Here is a 21,726-nt window from a genome sequence, read left to right as displayed (position 1 = left end):
ATTGGCAAATTTGCCAATCCCCAGTTGCAAATGCTTCAGCTATCCTTATTTACTAGAAACAGCTCCATTTTCTTTGAATACATTTTCATTGAAATTCATAGGCAACGGGAGACTCTGTAGTCTAGTGCCTATTTAAATTATTACTAGCATGCTCCCACATGTATTAGAATTCTTCAAATTTACCCACTGTACCTAGAAAGCTAAATATCTGAAACTGTAAAGCTATACTTGTCTTCTCCAAAGTAAATTCCATTCAGATCAATGAGACTTACTGCTAGGTAAATGTTCATATGACTGTAGCAGGAGAGTCAGTGCTTAGACTATGTGACTATGTGCGGTTCTGCTTCCTATATACACCTTATTATGTTGCTGAATGTCTTTGAATTGAAACAGTTCAATAAGTTGCATCTAACTCCATTGTGAAAGGAAACAATGCAACATTCCAGTTCACAGTGTGTTTGTTTGTACTGATAGAATAATTTGCTTTAAAAAAAATTGACAAATGTGCCAATAAAAGAGTAAACAGTGTTAAATCTAAAAAGGAAATGGAAAGTGTTATGGGCAGTGTGCTGAATCCAGAGCAGGATAGGCTGTTTTGTGTTGTATGTTTTTATTATTATGCTCCATAAAATATATTCTTAATGTTGTACACCACCTTGGGATCTTTTGATAGAGGGGGGTGGTATAGAAATAGAATTAACAACAACCACAACAATTGCAGAGTACATTAATACAAATACAATCAGCAAGGCAGAGAAGAGCCACCAGCAATGTGTTATGGGGAGGGGAGAGTGAGAGAGACAGTGGAAGAAGCAGCTCAAGCCTTGACCCTTGAGCCAAAGGTGGAGGCGTGTTATATGTGTGTCTGTATTTTCAATAAACATATATGTTATAGCAAAGAGAATATATAACAAACATCAACATTATAACAAATGGTGGAAAGGACTTTAATTTATCATTTAAAAAGTTTACAGATAAAGACCAAGGTTTGTATCCAGCTATGTATGTCCACTTACGAAAGGTTCTTTGCTGGTGGGAGGGGGGCTTCTGTGAAAAGAAAAGAAAAGGAGGGGTGGGTTTTTTTGCCTGTAGTCTCATGTGCTGCTCCAGAGAGTTCCCCAACCCACTAGACAAGGTTTGGGGACACTGGAGGCTGAAGAAGGAAGGAGGAATTAAAAATGCTTCGCCTTCTTTCCCTTCACAGAAGTGCCCTCTAGATCAAGGATACTTCCATGATTGAAGATGCACAGTGTGATACAACCCCAACGATCTACAAAGGGATTTTCAGTTAATTGTTTTGTAGCCATGCACACTATGTTAATGTGTAATGCCGTCTCATGCTACAAAAAGCCAATTTGGCAAGGGTGGAGAAATTACCTTCTTCCAGCAGTTAGCTGATTCATTACTAATTCCAAATCCTTTGTACTGACAATATTGTTTGTGTGTGTGTGTGTGTTGTTGTGTGGTGGTCAAAACAACAATAAATGAAACATGGACAATATTGTTTAGGTAACAATTACAAAAGTTTTGAGGGTGTTTTTATATGTATCCAATATCCCCTAATACAGTTATTTGACTTACTTTAAAAAAGGGGGCCAGCCAAGTATCTGCACATGTCCAACAATCATCAATATTCAGTCTGTAAACGTGTTTCACCCTAAAACAGTTTAAGTACAAGTTTGTCTTTGTTTTCACCTGTGAAATGTTGGGAAGTTTCAGTTATGACTTGAGTGGGATTTAAGTATATTCTATTATTTTGCAAACTATGAAGTCAAAGCCTATTTAGTAACCTGGTCTAGGTTTCTTAGGAATTCCAGCGCTGGCATTGTCGGGACTGGGGGCTTGCTGAAGACATTTCGGGAAGCAGCTTGGATCGGAAGGATCCAAAACCCTTCCAGTCCCATGGCATGACCCAAAGTGGCAGGAAATTTAGACACACTTCTTAGCATGTCTAAATCCTTCCCGCCTCAAAAGCATGAACAACTTATGAAAAACCACACACAGCAGCAGCAGCAAAAAAAAAAAAAAAAGGATGAAGGAATGCGAAAACTTTCCTTCACACTTGCTTCTGTCCTACCAGATTCAGCCTGGCGGACCATAGAAATGAATAGAACCAGCCTCATATTTTAGGATTGAAAGCTTAAAAACAAATTTCACGTTAGAAAAAAAAATCCTTACCTAATTAGCTATCTTTGTTAACAAAATCTAATTTGTACTTGTTTTTCTTCTTCTTTGTTTTGAAATTCTGACAAAGTATAAAGGTCTGCTCAGACTGCTGTAAGTAGCAAAATACACCACAGCCGTGCTGTATGCTACTAGAGAAATACTGGTAATTCTGGAAGCGGTGATCTTTATAAAGCCAAAACAACACCACGCATGCATATGTAAGAAGTATCAGCAGGCTTGGAGCAGCAGCAAGATTTGTAGATGAATTAAAAAAAACCCTTAGAAAAGTACAAAGCTCAGCATAATAATAATTGTGTTTGTGTTTGTGTGTGTGTGTGTGTGTGTGTGTGTTGCCTAGTCCTGAAATATGAACCGATGTGGCTGTGCCTGGGCCAAGTCTATCCTCAACTCCTGTGTGCAAACATTTTTTGTGTCAGTGAACGGCATTCTGTATTGAATTGGGCAAAGAGTTGTGTATCTGTAGGTAGTGTGGAAACACCTGCTGAGATTTTATAATCAGCGATATAAACTGATATCTTGAAATCAGTGTTATAAACCACTATCTTCTTTGCATCTTTCTGTTATTTGATAACTCTTGCATTTACCCAGCATATTCTAAAGTGCCTAAGGAAAAGAATTCACTCCTGGTGTGTGTATTTTTACATTTAATTCCTTGATTAGATCTGTCTTGCTTGATATACTTGTAGTGATTCTGTGTTTGGTGGTCAGAAATGTTTCAATAGACAGGCCTACCAGATGGGGCCAGTAACAATGCAGAAAAAACATTGAACCACCACAGACATTTGGTGCTTGGAATAATAAAAAGACTATAAAATTAGATTAGTTGAGTCTAATTTGGAATTGGTATATTCCCCATACACCCTTGAAGCTCTTGGGCAGATAAAGCCTTGAGATTTAGTACTGTCAGGACGGAGGACTACAACTTCCAGTAAAAGGGGGGAAACAGCATTCTGTGAGGTCACTGGGGGCAGCATAGTGACCTCCAATGATTTACAGGCCTTTAGCTTAATGAAATTGTTTCAGTGACATGACGGTAAAAGCTCATAATGGATTGGATGCCCTAATGTAATGAAATTATTCCCTTCTGCCTTAGAGGGGGGGAGCGCAATTAATATTTACTGAGACCTGACAGGCTTCAGTGTGCTGTAGTATGCAGCTCTTTCAGACAGTGAGAAGAGACAGAGCAGCGTGGCAGACTACAGGCAAGCTTCCTCCTGGTGACAAGCAAAGACTGCAAGGGGGTGGAGGGACACCTTAGTGACGGGGAAGCTTAGAACATGGTGCTCCAAGGCAGCGTGGTTACCAGGCAAGCCTTCATACTTTTCCTTCCTTCCTGCAGGCAACTGGACAACAATCAGATCAGCTGCATTGAAGATGGAGCCTTCCGAGCCCTGCGTGACTTGGAGATTCTGTGAGTTGACTTTCTGATTTATTTGTGTGTGTGTGTGCATGTGCGTGTGTGAGAGAGACAGAGAGACAGAGTGAGAGTGTGTGTGCGTGCATGTGTGCGTGCGTGCGTGCATGCATGCATGCTGCAGTGCCATTATTTCAGTGTTTGCATCTTTTCTTTTTCTCTCGCTCTCTTTTTACTAAAGTGTGTAGCCAGCCAAGAAAAATTTTATCACTTGCCGACTTGATGTTACTGTTAATTCAACCATAAAAGAAGGCTTTGGTTCTATGGTCCTTAGAAGCCACACTGGGTTTTGTACTGAACAGATTGGGTTTAATAGGTTCTAAAGCACATTGTTTTCTGTATACTAACAGCTAGAACCTGTATTTTTATGGATAGGAGTGGTGTGATATTTGGAAGCAGTTTACAATTGACCTAGTCAGAGTGAATAATTGTTAAACATACAGAAAGAGCTTTGGCATGAAAACACAATGGCTGAGAGGAAATCCCATTGTGAGGATTGTGCTTTAGTGTATGAGCAATGTGAACACCTCTAAATTTAAAGATGCATTTAAAAATATATATGACCTCCTCAAACTATTTGTTCTGCAGCAGATTGCTGGTATTTCTAATAATTACTAAAATTTACAAATTGGGGCCACCTTACCAAAGTCTTTTGCACACTGTAATTAAGAGTCTCCTTTGTAATGGTTATAATGTGCTCTTACAAAATAGTTGTGCTTTGCAAAGAGAGGCTGATCTCAGCCTCACCTGCAAGCATCATGGAATGTACCCAACATTAATCATATTAAAAGCACACCCAATAAAATTAAAAACATGCCTAACTTAGGTCCATTAATTTCAGTGGGCATACTCTGAGTAAAATTTTGTTGGATACAATCTTATATCCTTGTGCTTACTCCTTTTTTAAATCATACTAAATGATTTCGATGTTAGTCACTTACATAGAAGTTTTCAGATTCTGTGCAGAAAGTTATTGTCTTAAGTTTTTACTTTGTCCCTCAAACCAAGGATGTTCTGAAGATATGTCACTTCATTAGTACTGTATATCAATAAATGCGCGCAAAACTTTGCAGGCTGTGATGGTAAATGGGATTAGGCCTTATCGAGTCTAAGGCTCAAAAAATAAGTTGTGGTCACCTAGAGGCCACGTAGTTTAATTGCAGGGCAGGCGTGTCTCTTTACATGTTGCCCTTTTAATTACATTGTGGTCGCATATATACAAGTACCCTATTAACTAAAGTCTAGATGTGCTCATGGTGAGACAACGCCCTTTTTGCACATCCAGCGGCCCTGCCTATTTCTTAGTCCTGTTGTTTGCTGTGAACTAGAATCCATTAATGTCTTTTGGAAATAAGTTTGGAAACTTGTTTTCTACATGTGGTTCAGGCATTGGAGCACTGCTATTTAATGAATGAATTTATTCATTCAAATTCTGATTAGTGGTTGGAGAGATGTGTGCCTGCTCAGTGGCAGTCCCCCCAGTGTCATTTTTTAAAAATATATATATATATTTGTATCTATTACTGTTGTGATTGCCAATGTGGGCGGTAAATAATGCATTTTGTATTTGTTTTTATTAACCCTCCCCCCAAAAAAGTAAAAGCATTTTTTAAAATGTTTCGATTTTTGTCCAGCTGTTTACCAGAAAAGTTACTATGGTTCTGCGGAAATACATTAAATAGTAAGATATATTGCCTTTCCCACAAGATCTTCAGTTCTCTTAATGTCCAGTAAGTTTGATTTTAAACATTCTTTTTGAATTTTTAGAATAGTTGAAGAATACATGAAGTATGGTTTTTACAAGTGACACCAAATGTCAGTCAGAATTAAAATCATCTTAAACTTTCTAGAAAAGCATGTGAAATGGTAACATTCAAAATTGTGAATAATTTATGCAGTAGTGAGCAACTGCCTATATTTATGAGATAGTTAAGTCCTAATGACACTCAAAGCATTTTATAAACAGAATTGGTGCTTATCCGCACAGTGTTTTTCTAGGCATGCAACAACTTCTACTGTGGCTCCTATGACTAGAAAATTGTGCATTCATATTGTGCGAGTTACTTAAGAGTGCTGAACTGTTTGAGTGATTAGCACAACAGATTTGCATTAGAATGTGTATTGTGGATATTCTTATGCAATTTGAATTTTTTTCCCAATGGAATCTTCATGATTATAATTTTATGCCATTTGATTTATTCAAATTCACACTAATAAAATCAGGGGAAGAGGTTTCCTTCCAATATTTAGGATTATAGAGCAAACTGATTGGCCAAGAATTTAGATGTAATCCTATAATTGGCATCATTCCTTTATAGTTGGCAAACATCCATTTTTGTCGATGTGATAGAACATATGTAAGACTCTCATATTATTCTCAACAGAAGATACGCTTGGGCCAGGAAAAAATTAACCACAGTAGTGGGCTTTGCAGTAGCTAGCTAAACAGTGGATCAGACTTCGTGCTATTGCTGATCATCATTATGGCAAATAAGTTTAGCCCAGAATTGTTGTGTCAGCATTTTATGATATCTAGTAATGGTTGGTGTGTTTCCATTTACTTTCCTTGCAATAACACACAATATCTTGTCATTCATAAGACTTTCTTCAGTTGCAGTGATACTCTACTGTTACAAGAAGTGAATGAAATTTCCACAAAGAATAAGTTGGCTGCCTAAATTGAGTTATTTATTCTATTGCAGTATTTTTTGCAACATAATAATTGTTCTGAGAGAAAGAATATAGTAATTAAAACTAATTATTTTAGATAGTCATAAAGATGGGGAAATTCTTTACCAAAAGACTTTCAGTTTCCAAATTTAAAAGTTTTAGATTGAAAGACACATCTCTACATGGTCAAATCACTTACGTTTGTATACAGAACGGCAATTTTACAGAGGGCTTTTACTGGAAGGTGGGATGCAAGTCATAGTTCATCTGTAAGAGTGACCACGTACCTGTGTATGTGCATGTATACCGGTACATCTTACGGCGCTTGCCTTGCGTATCCCCGTTTAAAACATTTTATATTTCCACTTTGTTGGAATGCCAGATCCTTAATCCTTAATATGGTGAATTAACCACTGGTCAATGATCTGTTGGCTGAAATGTATTGCACACATTGTCTTCAGTAGAATCAAGGTAAGCTAATGCAATTGGAATAAAATAGTGAATTTGTGATTTCAATTTATTATGACACTTCGACTACACATAATAACTCAGTAAGCTTTTCTTCAATCTTTTCCGTATTGAAATAGCATGTTTGTCATATGTCACATGTACCGTTCTTGATTTGCGATAACATTGTATCAACAATTAACCTAATATTTTCTATTTAATAGAAAATAGTTGTTCATTAGTTGTACCCTATTCCCTAAAGTATGTGTATTTTAGCTGCTCTGTTATTTTGGCCATAAAAGCACTACAATCAGCATATACATTGTGGAAATACGCTGCCTCCATTTTCTTTTCACATCCTCGTTTACATTTGAGGTTTGTATCTCAGATATGCATAGCATATACGAACTAGCGTCTGCTTTCAAATGAAATGAAGGGATGAAATGAGTCAGAATTCGACTTGTTGCTCCTTAGAACATGCTACCTGTCTATTTGAGATCTTTGTCAGTGTTGACTAGAAAGCAGTAATTTGTAACACACACCAATCTGTCAAATTACCTTTTATGTGTAAGGCAAACCTCAAGCATATGACAAAAAAATATGGTACATGAAGTGGTCCGGTTTTTGTCTTTAAATCTCATTCCTAAAAAGACTCTTTAGAGGACATGAATTTAAATTGATTTATTTATCAACTTGCCAGTTTGTTGAGATATATATTTATTTATACCTAATTAGATGCATTGTTTAAAATATGACATAATTCTAAGTAATTGAGATGTCACTGCTTAATGAAAATCTATAAAAGGCAAGAGGATATGATTTGTTGTTCTGTTGTGCCACCAAGTATAATCAGTTTAGGCAATTAGGATTAATTTGAATTGTGCAAGTTGCTTTCCTAACTATATAAGCACTATATAAGCAGAATATTTAATGAAGACCCTGATTTTCTAGTTAATGTGAAAATTCAACTTCTTCTGTCATACAATTTTGTGTGTGTGTGTGTGTATACTCAGTTTAGATATAGAGTAGAATGCAATAGGTGCCCTTGCATTTACAAAAGGGGAGGGTTGATCCAGTGAATGCTTTGCTAATGGAAGAAGCGGATTCAATTTTCACAAATTTTTCCTTGCCCCTGCAGCCTTTCATTCCATCTTCCACCATTTTGAATAGTCTCCCAACTCTCAAGCTGCCTTTGGAGAGGCGATACTCGGGGCTGCAGGGTGGGAAGGAAGAAATTGGTGGGAAATGTCTCGCCATATTAGTGGATGCATCCACTGGACAAAAAGCCCTTCCTTGGGTGCATGGGCAGCATTTAGATTCCACCGATAAAACAATTCCTAGTTTAAATTTGGTATAGTTAGTGTGGAAGATCAGAATTATGTCACTAGTAGTGGTAGCGTACTGGTTTTTTTATTCTACAACTGAGAAACTAACATTTTGTTACAGCTATTATTTTTGTAATTTGGTCAGTTAGAGAACTGATATTGACTCATTTAAAATCAGATGTAATAGGAGAAAAATCAGATTGTCCCTTCCTTGCCTCATTTATTTTTATGTTTGGAAGATCAAAATACATACTGATTGACTGATTATTTTGATCTAACATGCAGAAAGATTTCTAGGGAAATTACTAGTTCCTCCTATCTTTGCCTCACTAGCTATTTGGATGGACTCCAGCAGAAAGCAGTATAGGAACATCAACTAATTTTCCTTATCGGTTGTTGTCCCATTGTAGATCATTTTAGCAAAGGAGCAACGCACAGTGGTCCCTCAGGTTACATACACTTCAGGTTACATACACTTCAGGTTACATACTCCGCTAATCCAGAAATAACGCTTCAGGTTAAGAACTTTGCTTCAGCGTAAGAACAGAAATTGTGCTCTGGCGGCGCAGCAGCAGCGGCAGGTCCCATTAGCTAAAGTGGTGCTCCAGGTTAAGAACAGCTTCAGGTTAAGAATGGACCTCCAGAACGAATTAAGTTCTTAACCCGAGGTACCACTGTACTAGAAAAATGTAGCACTAGCAGTTTCAATTTCCTTTTTTGGAATCAGATTAGACATATGAGAAGCCATGTTGAAGATCTGTGCTTTTTAGGACATCATTTCAGGAAAAAGCAACCCCTAATGTGCACTGAATAGAAACCTGTTATGGGAGATTGTCCACCTCTTCCCACATATAGGTATCTGTCTACAAGAAACCAGCAATGCTGTCTTGGAGCTAAAAAGAAATGGATTTTAATTGTGTTTAGTAAGATACAGCTCTCTTACAGAGCATATGGAGATACTTGAGACAATCTCCTGACTGTTACGTATGCTGGAAATATGAGAGTAAAAACAACAGTGGCCAGATGGCATCAAGGTGACAGGTTTTATATCATCTACCAGTGGTAAGAGAACAAGACAACAGAGACTGTATTTAATAGACTAAATTTATTTCTTTGAAAAGTCCCTGGTGGCTGTAAAGGTAGTAGGGAAGGGTTTGGATATCTGTGTAAGTATCTTGATTAGTTCTCTATTAGTGCTATAATAATGCAATCATACACTGAGTGTCATTCCAAATTATACTGGTGAATATTTCAATAAAACAACAGTTTCATCCCAAAACACAATCTGTGGTGGAAAGAATTTAGGTTCTCTAGCACATATACATTCTATGGTATATGCTATCCTTCCCCCTATCTTGTGCCCTCCAGGCTACAAATCCCATCCATCCCAGCCAGCCTGGCCAATGTTCAGGGATGATTTGAGTTGCCGTTTATGAAGGGCACCAGGTTGAAGAAGGCTAGTGTATGCTATTACTGGTAATTGTGCTGGCCCTTCCATGTGCTACAGATAATTATATCTGTTTATTATTATTTAAATGCAAAGCATACATACACACAGTTTCATTCCCAAATTGCTTTTAATGGCATGTTTCATGCTGATTTTTTTGCTATCCCCTACCACTCTTTGTATAGGGAAGTTTTTAATGTTTAATGTTTTACTGTGGTTTTTTTATTTTGTTGGAAGTCTCCCAGGGTGGCTATGACACTATGTGATTTATTTGTAGGGGACACGGGTGGCGCTGTGGTCTAAACCACTGAGCCTCTTGGGCTTGCCGATCAGAAGGTCGGCAGTTTGAATCCCTGCAATGGAGTGAGCTCCCGTTGCTCTGCCCCAGCTCCTGTCAACCTAGCAGTTTGAAAGCACGCCAGTGCACGTAGATAAATAGGTACTAATGTGGCAGGAAGGTAAACGGTGTTTCCATGTGCTCTGGTTTTCGTCACGGTGTTCCGTTGCACCAGAAGCGGTTTAGTCATGCTGGCCACATGACCCGGAAAGCTGTCTGTGGACAAACACTGGCTCCCTTGGCCTGAAAGTGAGATGAGCGCCGCAACCCCATAGTCGCCTTTGACTGGACTTAACCGTCCAGGGATCCTTTACCTTTACCTATGCTATTTATTTATTTAGTCAGTTAACAAATTTGATATACATACCCCTTGACTGGACCCCACCCAACCCCAACCCCCGTAAACCCTGTAAGTGATTTACAACAATGTAAAAGGAAGGTTTAAAAATTGTTAGGTGTTGGTAAAGCACCCAAACTTATTAGGAAAAACTTTGTTTTGTGAGGTACTCGAATTGTTGAGCTGTAAGGACATTCTCCTCCATTCCTTACATTAACATCATAAAGTATACCCATACTGTACTGGTGCCCATACAGTGCCCATACAGTGGTTTTGTGATTTATAGATTGTTATGACAGTGACTTGAAATACTGTGATCTTTAGATATGATATTAAGTTCTGACCTGCCAAGGAGCTCTCATGAAAAACAATTGGCATGTTAGTAGATGCAATTTCAGCACTGTTGAGCAAATAAATGCACATGCATTTTGTTCAGGGATGATAGTTTTAGAAATGTTTCTAAAGATCCTTCACAGGCAGAAAGCAATATATTTTAGTGCTTTAGAAACAAGACATCTACCGTGTTAGAAAATGGAACATAGCAATTTTCTCTCTCTCAGTCTGAAATGTCCTGAAATCAAATAAAATGGGAAAGGACATAATTTTGAAATATTTTGGAATGTAGGCATCTTACACAAAAAGGTTCATGATGAAAATATTGCTCTGTATCTTGTTCGTTGTCTGAGAATCTTAAATTAATTTATTTTATAGAACTCTTCTGTTGTATTGTGCTCATTTGAGAGCATTCTAGAGCTGTTTTAAATTGTTGTATCCTCACAACTGATGGAGTTAAAACAATATAGCTGACGAACATTTAGACAATAGTGCAAACACGCCCACATATTTGTTCTGCAGGCATGTACTTTTTGTCATTAGAAGTTGTCTCATACTTTTTCTTCATTAATCTCTCTTGTACACCAATGGATATTTGGTAGAGTTGTTTAAAGGGAAACTTTATTTGACCATAGGTTTCTCTTTGGAATTATTTTGTGTGAGATTAACTGCCCAAAATTTGAACTATAGGGGTAAGATGATTGAAGAATAGTACAGTGGTACCTTGGTTTACAACCATAATCCATTCCAGAGGTCCAGTTGTAAACCAAAGCAGGTTGTAACCCAAGGCCACGCTTTCACCAAAAGGGCCTCCCGCCCAAAAATGGGTTGAAATAAAAAAAAGGGTTGGAATCCAAAAAAGGGGGGCATGCACTTCCAGGTTTGACGTGGTTGTAATCCAAAACGGTTGTAATCCAAAGCGGTTGCAAACCAAGGTACCACGGTACTTGAAGTCCTGTGGAGGCAGCTTCTGAAAAGGAATTCAGCAATGTGGTTTTGGTCCATGGCATACCTCTTTACATAAGAAACAAGACATTATTTGCTATGGGACAGTGTTTGTGGGTGATAACAGTTGAAAGAGCTACTTAAAGCTACCTAGCGTTCCTACTTGCAGATTTTTCTGCAAATAGCTGTATAGCCAGATATTGTACTTGGATGTACCTGTAAGAAAAGCAATAATATAGATTAAAGCAGAAAATTAAAATTCAGTACTTTGAAATAATTATATTCTTCCCAAATCAGAACTATATCATTTACATCAACCATCAATGAGATTGAACAATGGCTATAGTAGGACCTAATTTCCATTCCACTCACCTGCTCTATTCAACTACATCTAGATACTGATTATGCTGGAATCTAACAAATTTACTTTTTGGGACTACAGGAAAAAATCATATTTTAGTGCACAATTTTATTTGTCATACGTGTGTGAGATAGATTAATGATAGTTTGGTCCATTTGCTTTATTTAAAAATGAAAAATTGGGATCAAAATTAAGGTAGTCTGTAACTTAGACTCAATCTAATTAAGATAGAGATGAGGCCATCACTGAAGAGCTGTGCTTTAATAGAGATTATCTCAGTGTGACTTGGAGTTCTTAGTTATGAGTATTTCTGCATTCTAGTTTTCTAGGCCCTGCATGGTGTCATCCACCAGACCTCTCATATTTTTTTGGTGAAATACTTGGGCTAATCAGTTTCAGATTTGCATTTGGCCATGCAGTAGTCCATGAACTGCCGCAATGCGGTCCCTATGACACCATCTTTGAAGACCACTCAGATTCTCCCAAAACAAGATGAGGTTGCCTGCCTGCTGGGCGGGGTTAGTAGATGGGAGCTTATTTTATCTCTTCCCCAACTGCAGAGTCTGCCTATTTGCTTCTGGGTGTAACTCAGGTGGGTTGTGTTATCTTACAGCCATCTCTTACCACTGCTTCTGCAATTGCATTTGAAACGCAGGTGAGACGCTTATCTCAACACTTTTAGACTTGAACTTGTGGGACAGATTTCTTTTAATGGACTGGTATTCTATTATCTGTGAGTGCTTATATTAAAATAAAATAAACATTTCTTACCAAATATAAGACAAATAATATTTACAGGTAGTTAGTGTATACTTCTTATTAAGAAATAGGGAACAATTTATTAATTTAATGCTCTTTTGTAACTTTTGTTTGTGGGTGTACACAAGTGAGTATTAAGCATCTATACTCACAGTAAGTATTAAGCATCTATATTTAAGTTTTTCAACATTTTGGTTATATTTAAATATGTAGAACCAGTATTATTGGAGAAAGGCTTAAGGAAGTCTCTCTTGCAGGGTAAATGGGTGCTTTTAATTAATTGCATTTTTTAAAATAAACCCCCCAAAAAACTTTAATATAGATGTTTCATCTGTTAGTTTGTGAATCTGGCAGTCTTTTGTGCAGATTTTTAATGCAGATTATTCACAGGAGTTATTTGTTTATGTATATGTGAATGTGTGAGAAAGACAGAGAAGGAGAATAAAGTGATCTGCTTTTGATAGGTTGACTCAGTTTGGCTCCATGTTCAGTCACCATAACTGTACCTGATTTCTTCATTTTTGCAATAAATTTATGAAAGTAATGGTGACCAATAAAATTTTCAACTTTTGAAGTTGAATCATTTTAAGGCAGTAATATAATATCAGAGTTTTGTGAATAAAGACCAACTCTGTGATGATACTTTGAGCGTTGTTACTACCATTAGATAGCTGTTAACATGTGTCATATGCATACCTTCCAAGACTCAATGCACTTAAAGCCATGCTATTGATCTTAATATTTTCCCCAGAGACTGAATGTCCCCACTGAGACATGCTATCCTTCTTTCCACCAGTGTTATAGTGTATTTTGCAAACGTTGAGATTTGATTTATGTTGGCTGTTTCTTCCTTGTTGGATTAATAATTTAATGAATTATTTAACTACATGAAGTACTGGTATGGAGAGAAAACTGCATGTGTAACATACTTGGTTGAGTCAAAATAGCATATTTCCAATTGCTTCTCCCTGACAGAGTTAAATTTGAACAATTCTCTGGGCTGGATGTAGACTTGTAGTCATTACAAGTAGGAGCAAACTGTTGAAGAGGGCAGATTTGCTCTGCCTTGTCCTCATATTCTGTGAGCAGAGCTTTTAGTGGGGCTTTTAAAACTTCATTGTTTGCCCTTAAACACCCCTAGCGGTCAAATGGAGAGAATAGACACAACATTAGGAGTATGTTGTGTGCCGCAATGCGACACTTGGCATAAGGGCAGCAGCTGGATCAGTGCCAATTCTGGAAGAAGATGAATACTTTCACTGATATGGTCATAACTGCTCTGAACAAGTCTTAAAACCACTCTTGCTGTCTGTCGCTGCACATAAGAAGGCAACCAGTTTCTTTATGCATCTATCCTCCAGGATTGGCCTGATAATTTTCTAAAGGTAAATTGGATACACTTAATAGCTATGAATGATTCTTTGCCTGTGAATTTTGAAATTTTAAAAATATATATTAACTTACTCTGAATATAAACTGCTAAGATATTCTCTACACTCGGTATCATGGCACAATAAGTTTTAAGAATACATTTCAAACATACATCTATCATCATCATCCCTATTTTTCAGGAAAGCAAGAGGTAAGTCTGTTTTCTTAGTTTTCTTCTGGGATAGAGTTTGCTTTCTTCTTGAATACTCCAACATTTATTTTGTTTTAATACCTTGACCCTGGAGTACTTGCCACAGCATTTTTTCCCTACCATACATAAACGCCATCAGTTTTATATAATTTTTAAAAGGGATTGAAAATCCTCAAGGTTCATCCTGCATTTTGCAGCAATCAGAACAAAGAGTAAGGATTAAATCAAATGCTGCCGCTCTGCACATGGAATGTATTTTGATGCAGCAGAGATGTCCACTAACATAAGAAAAGCAAAAGTGATTTTCACTTATTCTTCCTTCTACTGCAGCTCCCCCTGTGATCTCTGAAAACCTCTTCCAGAGGGTTGAGGGAACCCTCCAGAACAGCATGGAAGGTAGCACAGAGGCGCAGCTGAGGGGGAAATTGTCAAAAAATACATTTTATTCTTTTTTTTTTACAGTAGCAGATGCTACAACTGGATCAGCATTGGATTCTATTCCATGCCGTGCTAATTTGGCTAAAATTTAAGAATTATTTCCATAATCCTGAAATACATTTTAGACAGTGAATTGTAAGCGCTTTATGGAGAAAACATTCATTAATTGAAAAAAGGTATTGTCATAGTGGCTTTCTCACATTTGCTAGAGACAGTGATGCATAGAATATTTGCAGGAGCTAGAATTTTGCACTTCTTGGAGGACAAAAGCTTAGTCTTTAAAAAACAACAACACACAAGCATTTTGGTGATTCTTGGCGCTTAGAATTTACCTTCCGCCTTTTTTTTCCCCATAACAGAGAAGAAATGAAGCACTGGGCAGGCATTTCCAGTACTTCAATCAGAAATCAGATTTTCCCAAATACAGAAGACAGGATCTAATTATGTTACGCTCATGTAGAGTAATCTATGAAAAATGATAACTGTAATGTCAGCTTATTTTTTTTGTTACGTAGTGGAGAAGTTGTGGGAATTTAATATAATTGTTTCTTTCCCCCAGGAAAGGGTACATGTTTCTTTTTCAGAAAAAAAAGCAAAACAGAACTATAGACCTAAATTCATGTGAACTCTATATCTCACAGCATTTCACATTAAACTGCTTTAAGTGTGTTGAGATAATGGAGTAATATTAAGATAACTACTAATTAATTTATTATTATTAATAGAGCACAAAATAATTTTTACTAAATTAGAGCAATTTTATTGGAAGCTGCCAAGATTGGTAATTTAAGTACTTTAAAATCTTACACAATTTCAAAAGCTGTTCAGTCACTATTTTACAATGTAGTTTTTTTTGTTCTTTCTAATAATATGCACCAAAATTGCTGTTCTTGCCGTTTTTGTATCTGTTCAAACCTACTTGTTATTTGACTGCATTTTGTCAATATGATTCCATTTTGATTATAGGTTTCCTCCTACTCTTGGATTAGTCCTGGCTGCCATCTTTTATCCTAATATATGTATTTAATTATTGTATTTTTTTAAGAGATTGTTTTTGCTGTTACAAACTACTGGGCATAACTGATACAAAATGAGTAGCATTGTAATGTTCAAATAAGTAAAACTGATCAATAATCCTGGAGCCTTGAACAACTATACATGCACTATGATACACAGAGTTCTTGGGAAACCATGGGTGGATAGAGATAACTATTTATTAACTAGGTAACTCAAAGTGATGCACAGGTGGTGAGCCATTTCGTGAGCTTGTCATCTCTAAACAGCATGGCACATGGTGAAGAGAATTTTACCACTATCCCTTTTCCTCAGCTTTCTGGTAGTGTACAGAGATATGGTAACATCTCTCCTGTTTATTTGGCAGCACATTACACTGTAATTATTACAGATTACCAGCCTGCCAAGTGATTATGTAGACCAGAGCTTTCCAAACTGTGTGTTGCGACACATTAGTGTGCCAGCTGCAGTGTGTAGGTGTGTCACATGAATGCTTCCCGCACTCCTCCCGGAGCTGGAAAGGGGTTAGTTTAACCTCTGGTTTGCTAGTAAAACTGAATTACTGTGTCGCAAAATGATGCATGTATAAAAAAATCTGTAACCAACATGAAAAGTTTGGAAAGCTCTGATGTAGACACAGTGGTAAGTCATCATTTGGTAAGTGTATTACCTAAAGAAACCCAGGCATATATAACATCTTGTTTTGGAATGAACATATAATAGTTTAGAATGAAAATAACAGAATTTTTTTCAGTCATGCATTAGAAAGAATGATTAAAGGAATTTATTAACATAAAACAGCCATTGTAGTGATAAGTTTCCTCCAGTCTTTTGTTCTGGAGATGGGACTGCTCTGTGGTATTGATGTGTACTTTCTCCTGGTCTTGAACTAGAACTGAGGTTTGAAGAATGAGTGTGATTAAATTAATCTCATTCTCTGTTCTGAATGAAGACATTTTCAGTGGAGCCTTACTGATAGTGATACATTGAGTATTCCACAGGCCACTTGGCTAAATAGAATTGTACTATTGTGCCCTGCACAAGAGTTGTGGACTAATATTGTTAAATTGAATTATGTAAGAGTTTATGTGTTTCTCACACATGTACAAAGCAAACAGGAAACCATCAGAAACTTCAAAAGACTTTTCTTATTTCCAATATGCTATTCTTTATCTTTAAATCTGCTTGTATGAGTCATTTCATGAAAGCAGAGTTGATGAAAAGGCCTTCACCCTTCCACCCTACTCTCTTATTTTCCCTGGAAAAATGAAGGCAATGAAATTGGATGGGAAATATATCTGGGATGCTCTTAATGGAGTTTCCATTGTGCTTGAAGGATCAAAGTTCTAAGAACAACAAGAAGCAATAGCAATTTTGGTGCAGACTAAGAAAATGTCAGCTTTGAAAACGTTAACTAAAAGAATCAAATATGTTTACATTCCTTTTGCTCTTGATGATCTAAAGAACTCACTGGGGAAGAGATTTTTTGTCAAGCTCCTAATCTCATTAGCATAGTGTTCAAGTAGGGCTGAAGTGCAAGTTAAGTTCAATACAGTATGTGGTTTGCTGTTTCTTCGATTTAAATAGGAGCTTATTTTGAAATAGGAACTGTGGTGGTGGTTTATCTAGCTCAGACCACAGGGGTGCTGGAAAAATATTTAACTGTTCCACCACATGCCATGGTCTAGATAAAAATCCCAATTTAGGAGTTGCTATGTCTATAGGAAGGAGGCTACTGTGTACAGTTAATGTTAGCAATCTAGTTGATCCTTGAAAGCAAGAAAGATGCTTGGAAAGTGTTGATCTTGAAAATTTTTTAATATTGTAATCATTGCTGTGCTTGAATTAAATTTATACAGCGAATGCCCTGTTTGAAATTGTTGGCTGCGACTGATGAGACTCCAATCTCCTAATAGTGAATGAATACTTTATTGCTCTTTTGCCAACCCGACCTAAAACATACTCATACATACGCTTACTAATACACATGTCACAAAGCAAAGGTAAGCAACAAAATAAGTGCATGCAGAATACATTGTTGTTGTTTTTTAAAAACATTCCCTCACAAAAATGAAACAATAGATTTATTGTAAGCAATGTGATCTTCAGATGAAATTGATAGCTTGTCCATAGCCATTTAAACAAATTTGGTGGTTCTATATGACTTGTAACAATCTGTACTCACCAATAGAAACAGAGTTTTACTTAAAGGGGAGTCATTACTACAGTCGCTGTTAGGGGCTGCAAATAATGAATGCTCAGATCTGAATATAGGGGATCCTCTGTTAAGAAGCATACCATGGTCATCCTGCTTAAGGCAAAATCTGCCCACCTTGTTCTAAGTCCTATAATGATTGATTGATTGATTATATTTCTATGCCACTTTCCATTCAAATGAATCCCAAAGTGGCTTACAAACAAGAAATATAAAGAACATTATAGAACACAGGTACAGCATAAATAATATGATATAATTAACAAATAATCAGTAAAGAAATTACAATCTCTAAAACACTATTAATGAAGTAGCAACTAATAAATATAAGTATGGCGCCTTCATCTCAATCAGCTACTGAAAAGTTAACCTACATTTTGTCAAAAGCAATCTCAGCCCACAAAAATGTATGAGGGACAAATAAGGGGGCACCTTTCCAGAAAGAATATGAAAACCTTTGTACTTCATATTGGATCAGCACACCATAACTAGAGTCATCGTTGTCTGCCTGTCAATATCTTGTAATTGTCTGGAAATCTCTGCCCAGACCCCATCATAGTCATTGGTGTGTCTTCTTCTTCTACCCCAAAAGTTAAGATTTTAGTTTTAGCATAGTTATAACTTAAAAGAGTTCCATTATACAATATGAACCTACACATCCCCCATCTGAGTGTATGACAGAAGAATTGCATCATCTGCATACAAAGCACTGATATACTCATGTCTCCTAAATAAGATGGCATGGTGGGGTAGAATTTCAGACTAGATGAAAAGGGAACTACTGGACAGATTAAATAACAAATGTGCTAATAAGTACACCTGTCAAATTTCCTTATTTACGTGACTGGGTCTAAAAGGTTACCATCTCAAATAACTCACACAACCCCTGGGTTCTTCTGATTAACCTATGATCTATATTCATAAGAGCCAGTTTATGTCAAAGGCAAGGGCAGAATATGTAGTCAAAAGTTACTAAAAATCCACAAAAGCAGCCAAAGTGAGTGTTGCATAGGAGATGTACAGTAGCCCCCCCCCCCTTAAAAAAAATGTACTAAAACACATTGATTAATTGTAGAACTGCCACTACAGAATCTTGCTTGCCAAAAGTTCACAGAGAGCACCCAAGTTTCTAACTTACCCAAAAGATGAAATTTGGTGCTATGGGTGCTATGTGTTTTATGTATACTTTTTTGTCCTGATTCAAGAGGCTTCAAGTTTCAGTTTAAATCTGCATTAGTATACTTGTGCCTGAGTCCCAGTGCCAGCCCTGTGGCAACATTAGCTGCATTAGGCATGATAAATAGAAAGGTGGGGCATTTACTCCCTATTAATGTTTCTGGAGTGCCATGGTATGCCACCTTTTGACTTCCTCTCTCTGCTACCCCTCAATAATTGTTTGCAGACATAAACAACAACAACAAATTTACACAGTCTCATAAAGCAAATTTGTTTCTTCACACAGTTAATAATTTACTCAATTCCCTACTGCAAGGTGTGATGGTGGCTGCTTGCTTGGATAGGTGTTTTAAGTGGATTAGACAAATTATGGAAGATAGGTCTATCAAGGGCTATTACCTGTAATAGCTAAATGTTTAGGGACACCACTGATATACCAGATGCTAGAGACAAACAATAGGGGAATGCCATCACCCTCATGCCTGGCTGGTGAGCTTCCAGGAGCATCTGGCTATTAAAACAGACTGCTATATTAGATGGACCTTGGTCTGACCTAGCAGGCATCTTATATTCTGACAGTCAAATCCTGCATTTTTGACCCATATGTACTGTAAATATTTTTATTTATTTCTTTACACAATAAATTCCTCAGCACAACTTCATTCCCTACCTAGGGCTCGTAAAAGACATTTTAACATTCAATTAACCATCCTCAAAATGTTAATTTCGTTTCCAGCCCTCATTTTTCTCAGCCATACTAGCTTAGACCAGAGCTTTGGCATTGAACTGTTAATGAGGGGTGACCTATAAGCCCCAATCACATATGCTGAACAATATCCCAGCCCATGCTCTTCCTCTGCCAAAACTTCACCACATCTCCAAAGAGGTGCAGTTTTAAAATGAGCAGCTGATAAACCAACATGTCTATATTTCATCCATATTGTGCTCCAGCCTTCAGTATGGGGCTGTTAAGGGGCAGGGGTTGATGGGAGTTGTAGTTCATCACCATCTAGATCCCTACAGCTGTCCTAAGGAATGAAACCACAGTAAAATCAATGTACATTTATTTTTACTGTGGGGCTTTTGGTCACAAGACATTGGTTCAGTGTACTGTGTGTACTGAATAAAGAGTCTCTGCTGGCTTGTTGTCAGGTATGCATATTCATTTTAGATAAGAGCATTATCTGGGGTATCTGTGAACATATATCAAGTAGTAGTGTTTTACTATCAATACAGCATTGCATTGTGTAGAATTCTTGTTCAACTATAGTAAACTGAATTAATATTTTGTAGTAAATGACAAGAGGCATGAAAGTTAGTTCCTGTAAGTTGTGGGACACTTCTTTTGCACCCAGATACACAGATAATACTGTTGGAGTGAATTACATAGTGTTCTGTGGACTTACACACACCTCTTCCAGAAATGACACTGAGGTATAGTAGTGATTTAATTGAAGGAGACAGAGGGAAATGTAACACTTGTTACTACTACCATTGTTGCTGTAACTAATCATTCAGGCTCAAAGGTCTGTGTCATGGTTCCAGTACTACATCCATCTCTCTCTCTCTCTCTCTCTCTCTCTCTCTCTCTCTCTCTCTCTCTCTCTCTCTCTCTCTCTTTCACACACACACACACACACACACACACACTTACCACATATCTATTCTTCATTAATTACAGGTCAAGAAACAGGCTAATAGCTACACTAAAAAGATAAAGGGTGCCAGCTATTAAAATACTATATATCTATTGTTGCAAAATAAAATGCTTGTAGAGTTGGAAGGGATGACAATGATCATGTAGTCCAACCATATTGCTGTAATTGGTGATTATTATTATTTTTTGAAAAAGCTTAAACATAATGCTAAAGATTATTCTCTGTGGAGCTGTATGTGCACAAGTGTAAAAGTGTAACAATGGGAGTATTAGCAAATGAGTGGATCGTTGATTTTTTTAATAGGAATGTAAGGAAAAATTTCCACACACACCCCCCCCCAAAAAAACTTGTGTCGTTCTTCTAAGAATGACAATAATTTTCTTTGGGCACTTTTCTAAATATGACAGATAATCCTAGAAAATAGTATATACATACAGATACAGAGAGATGAATAGTTAGACAAGAAGTAAAAGTGCACAGTCTGTGTATTATCTCTGCACTGCAAAGCCCTTGGGCTCGTGTATTTCTTTACCGATTAGAATTACGCTGAAGGCTGTAGTAAAGCCAAATGCCATACAGAAATAAGCCTGGTGCTTATTATCCAGAGGCTTGAATGGCTAACAGCCCCCTGGTAATTACACTAGATGCTCATTAGTGCTGAATAAGCGCTAATCAAAAATTTAATCTACCATATCATTTGTCAATTTGATTAGTTGTTTGTGGTAATTGGCTTTAAAAATCAAATGTAACAGAAAATCAGAGTCTATATTATATTCACAAACTAAAATGCTTTGGTGAGGAAAGGACATTCTCCAAATGTATATCCATTCAAAACCAGTGTAACAAGAAAACATCATGCATTTTTTATTGATGCAAAGCCATTTCCCTTGAGAATAAGACTTGCAGTGAATCTTTCCTTCATGCTAAGAGGACACAAACCTATTTCTGTCACAGAAGCTGTAGCATGGGACAGATGTTTAGCTATTATTAATAAAGGTTTATATGATAAAATAGTGCCCATAAATTCATTGTAAACTTATTTTACTCAGCACAAAATTACACATCTATTAATATTGTCACC

The 21,726-nt window shown here is 37.0% G+C and overlaps 1 protein-coding gene across 1 annotated transcript in view; it reads left to right on the top strand.

Moving 5' to 3' along the window:
- The window catches only part of SLIT3 (slit guidance ligand 3), a 195,073-nt gene that overhangs the window by 23,393 nt on the left and 149,954 nt on the right, over nt 1-21,726 (top strand). Inside the window, exon 3 of the mRNA XM_033141837.1 lies at nt 3,527-3,598. Coding sequence (XP_032997728.1) covers nt 3,527-3,598 — 72 coding nt within the window. The remainder of the gene's footprint in view (nt 1-3,526; nt 3,599-21,726) is intronic.

Source organism: Lacerta agilis, chromosome 2 (genome assembly GCF_009819535.1).
Source record: "Lacerta agilis isolate rLacAgi1 chromosome 2, rLacAgi1.pri, whole genome shotgun sequence".
Lineage (NCBI taxonomy): Eukaryota > Metazoa > Chordata > Lepidosauria > Squamata > Lacertidae > Lacerta > Lacerta agilis.
This window is presented reverse-complemented; position numbering and strand designations above follow the sequence as displayed.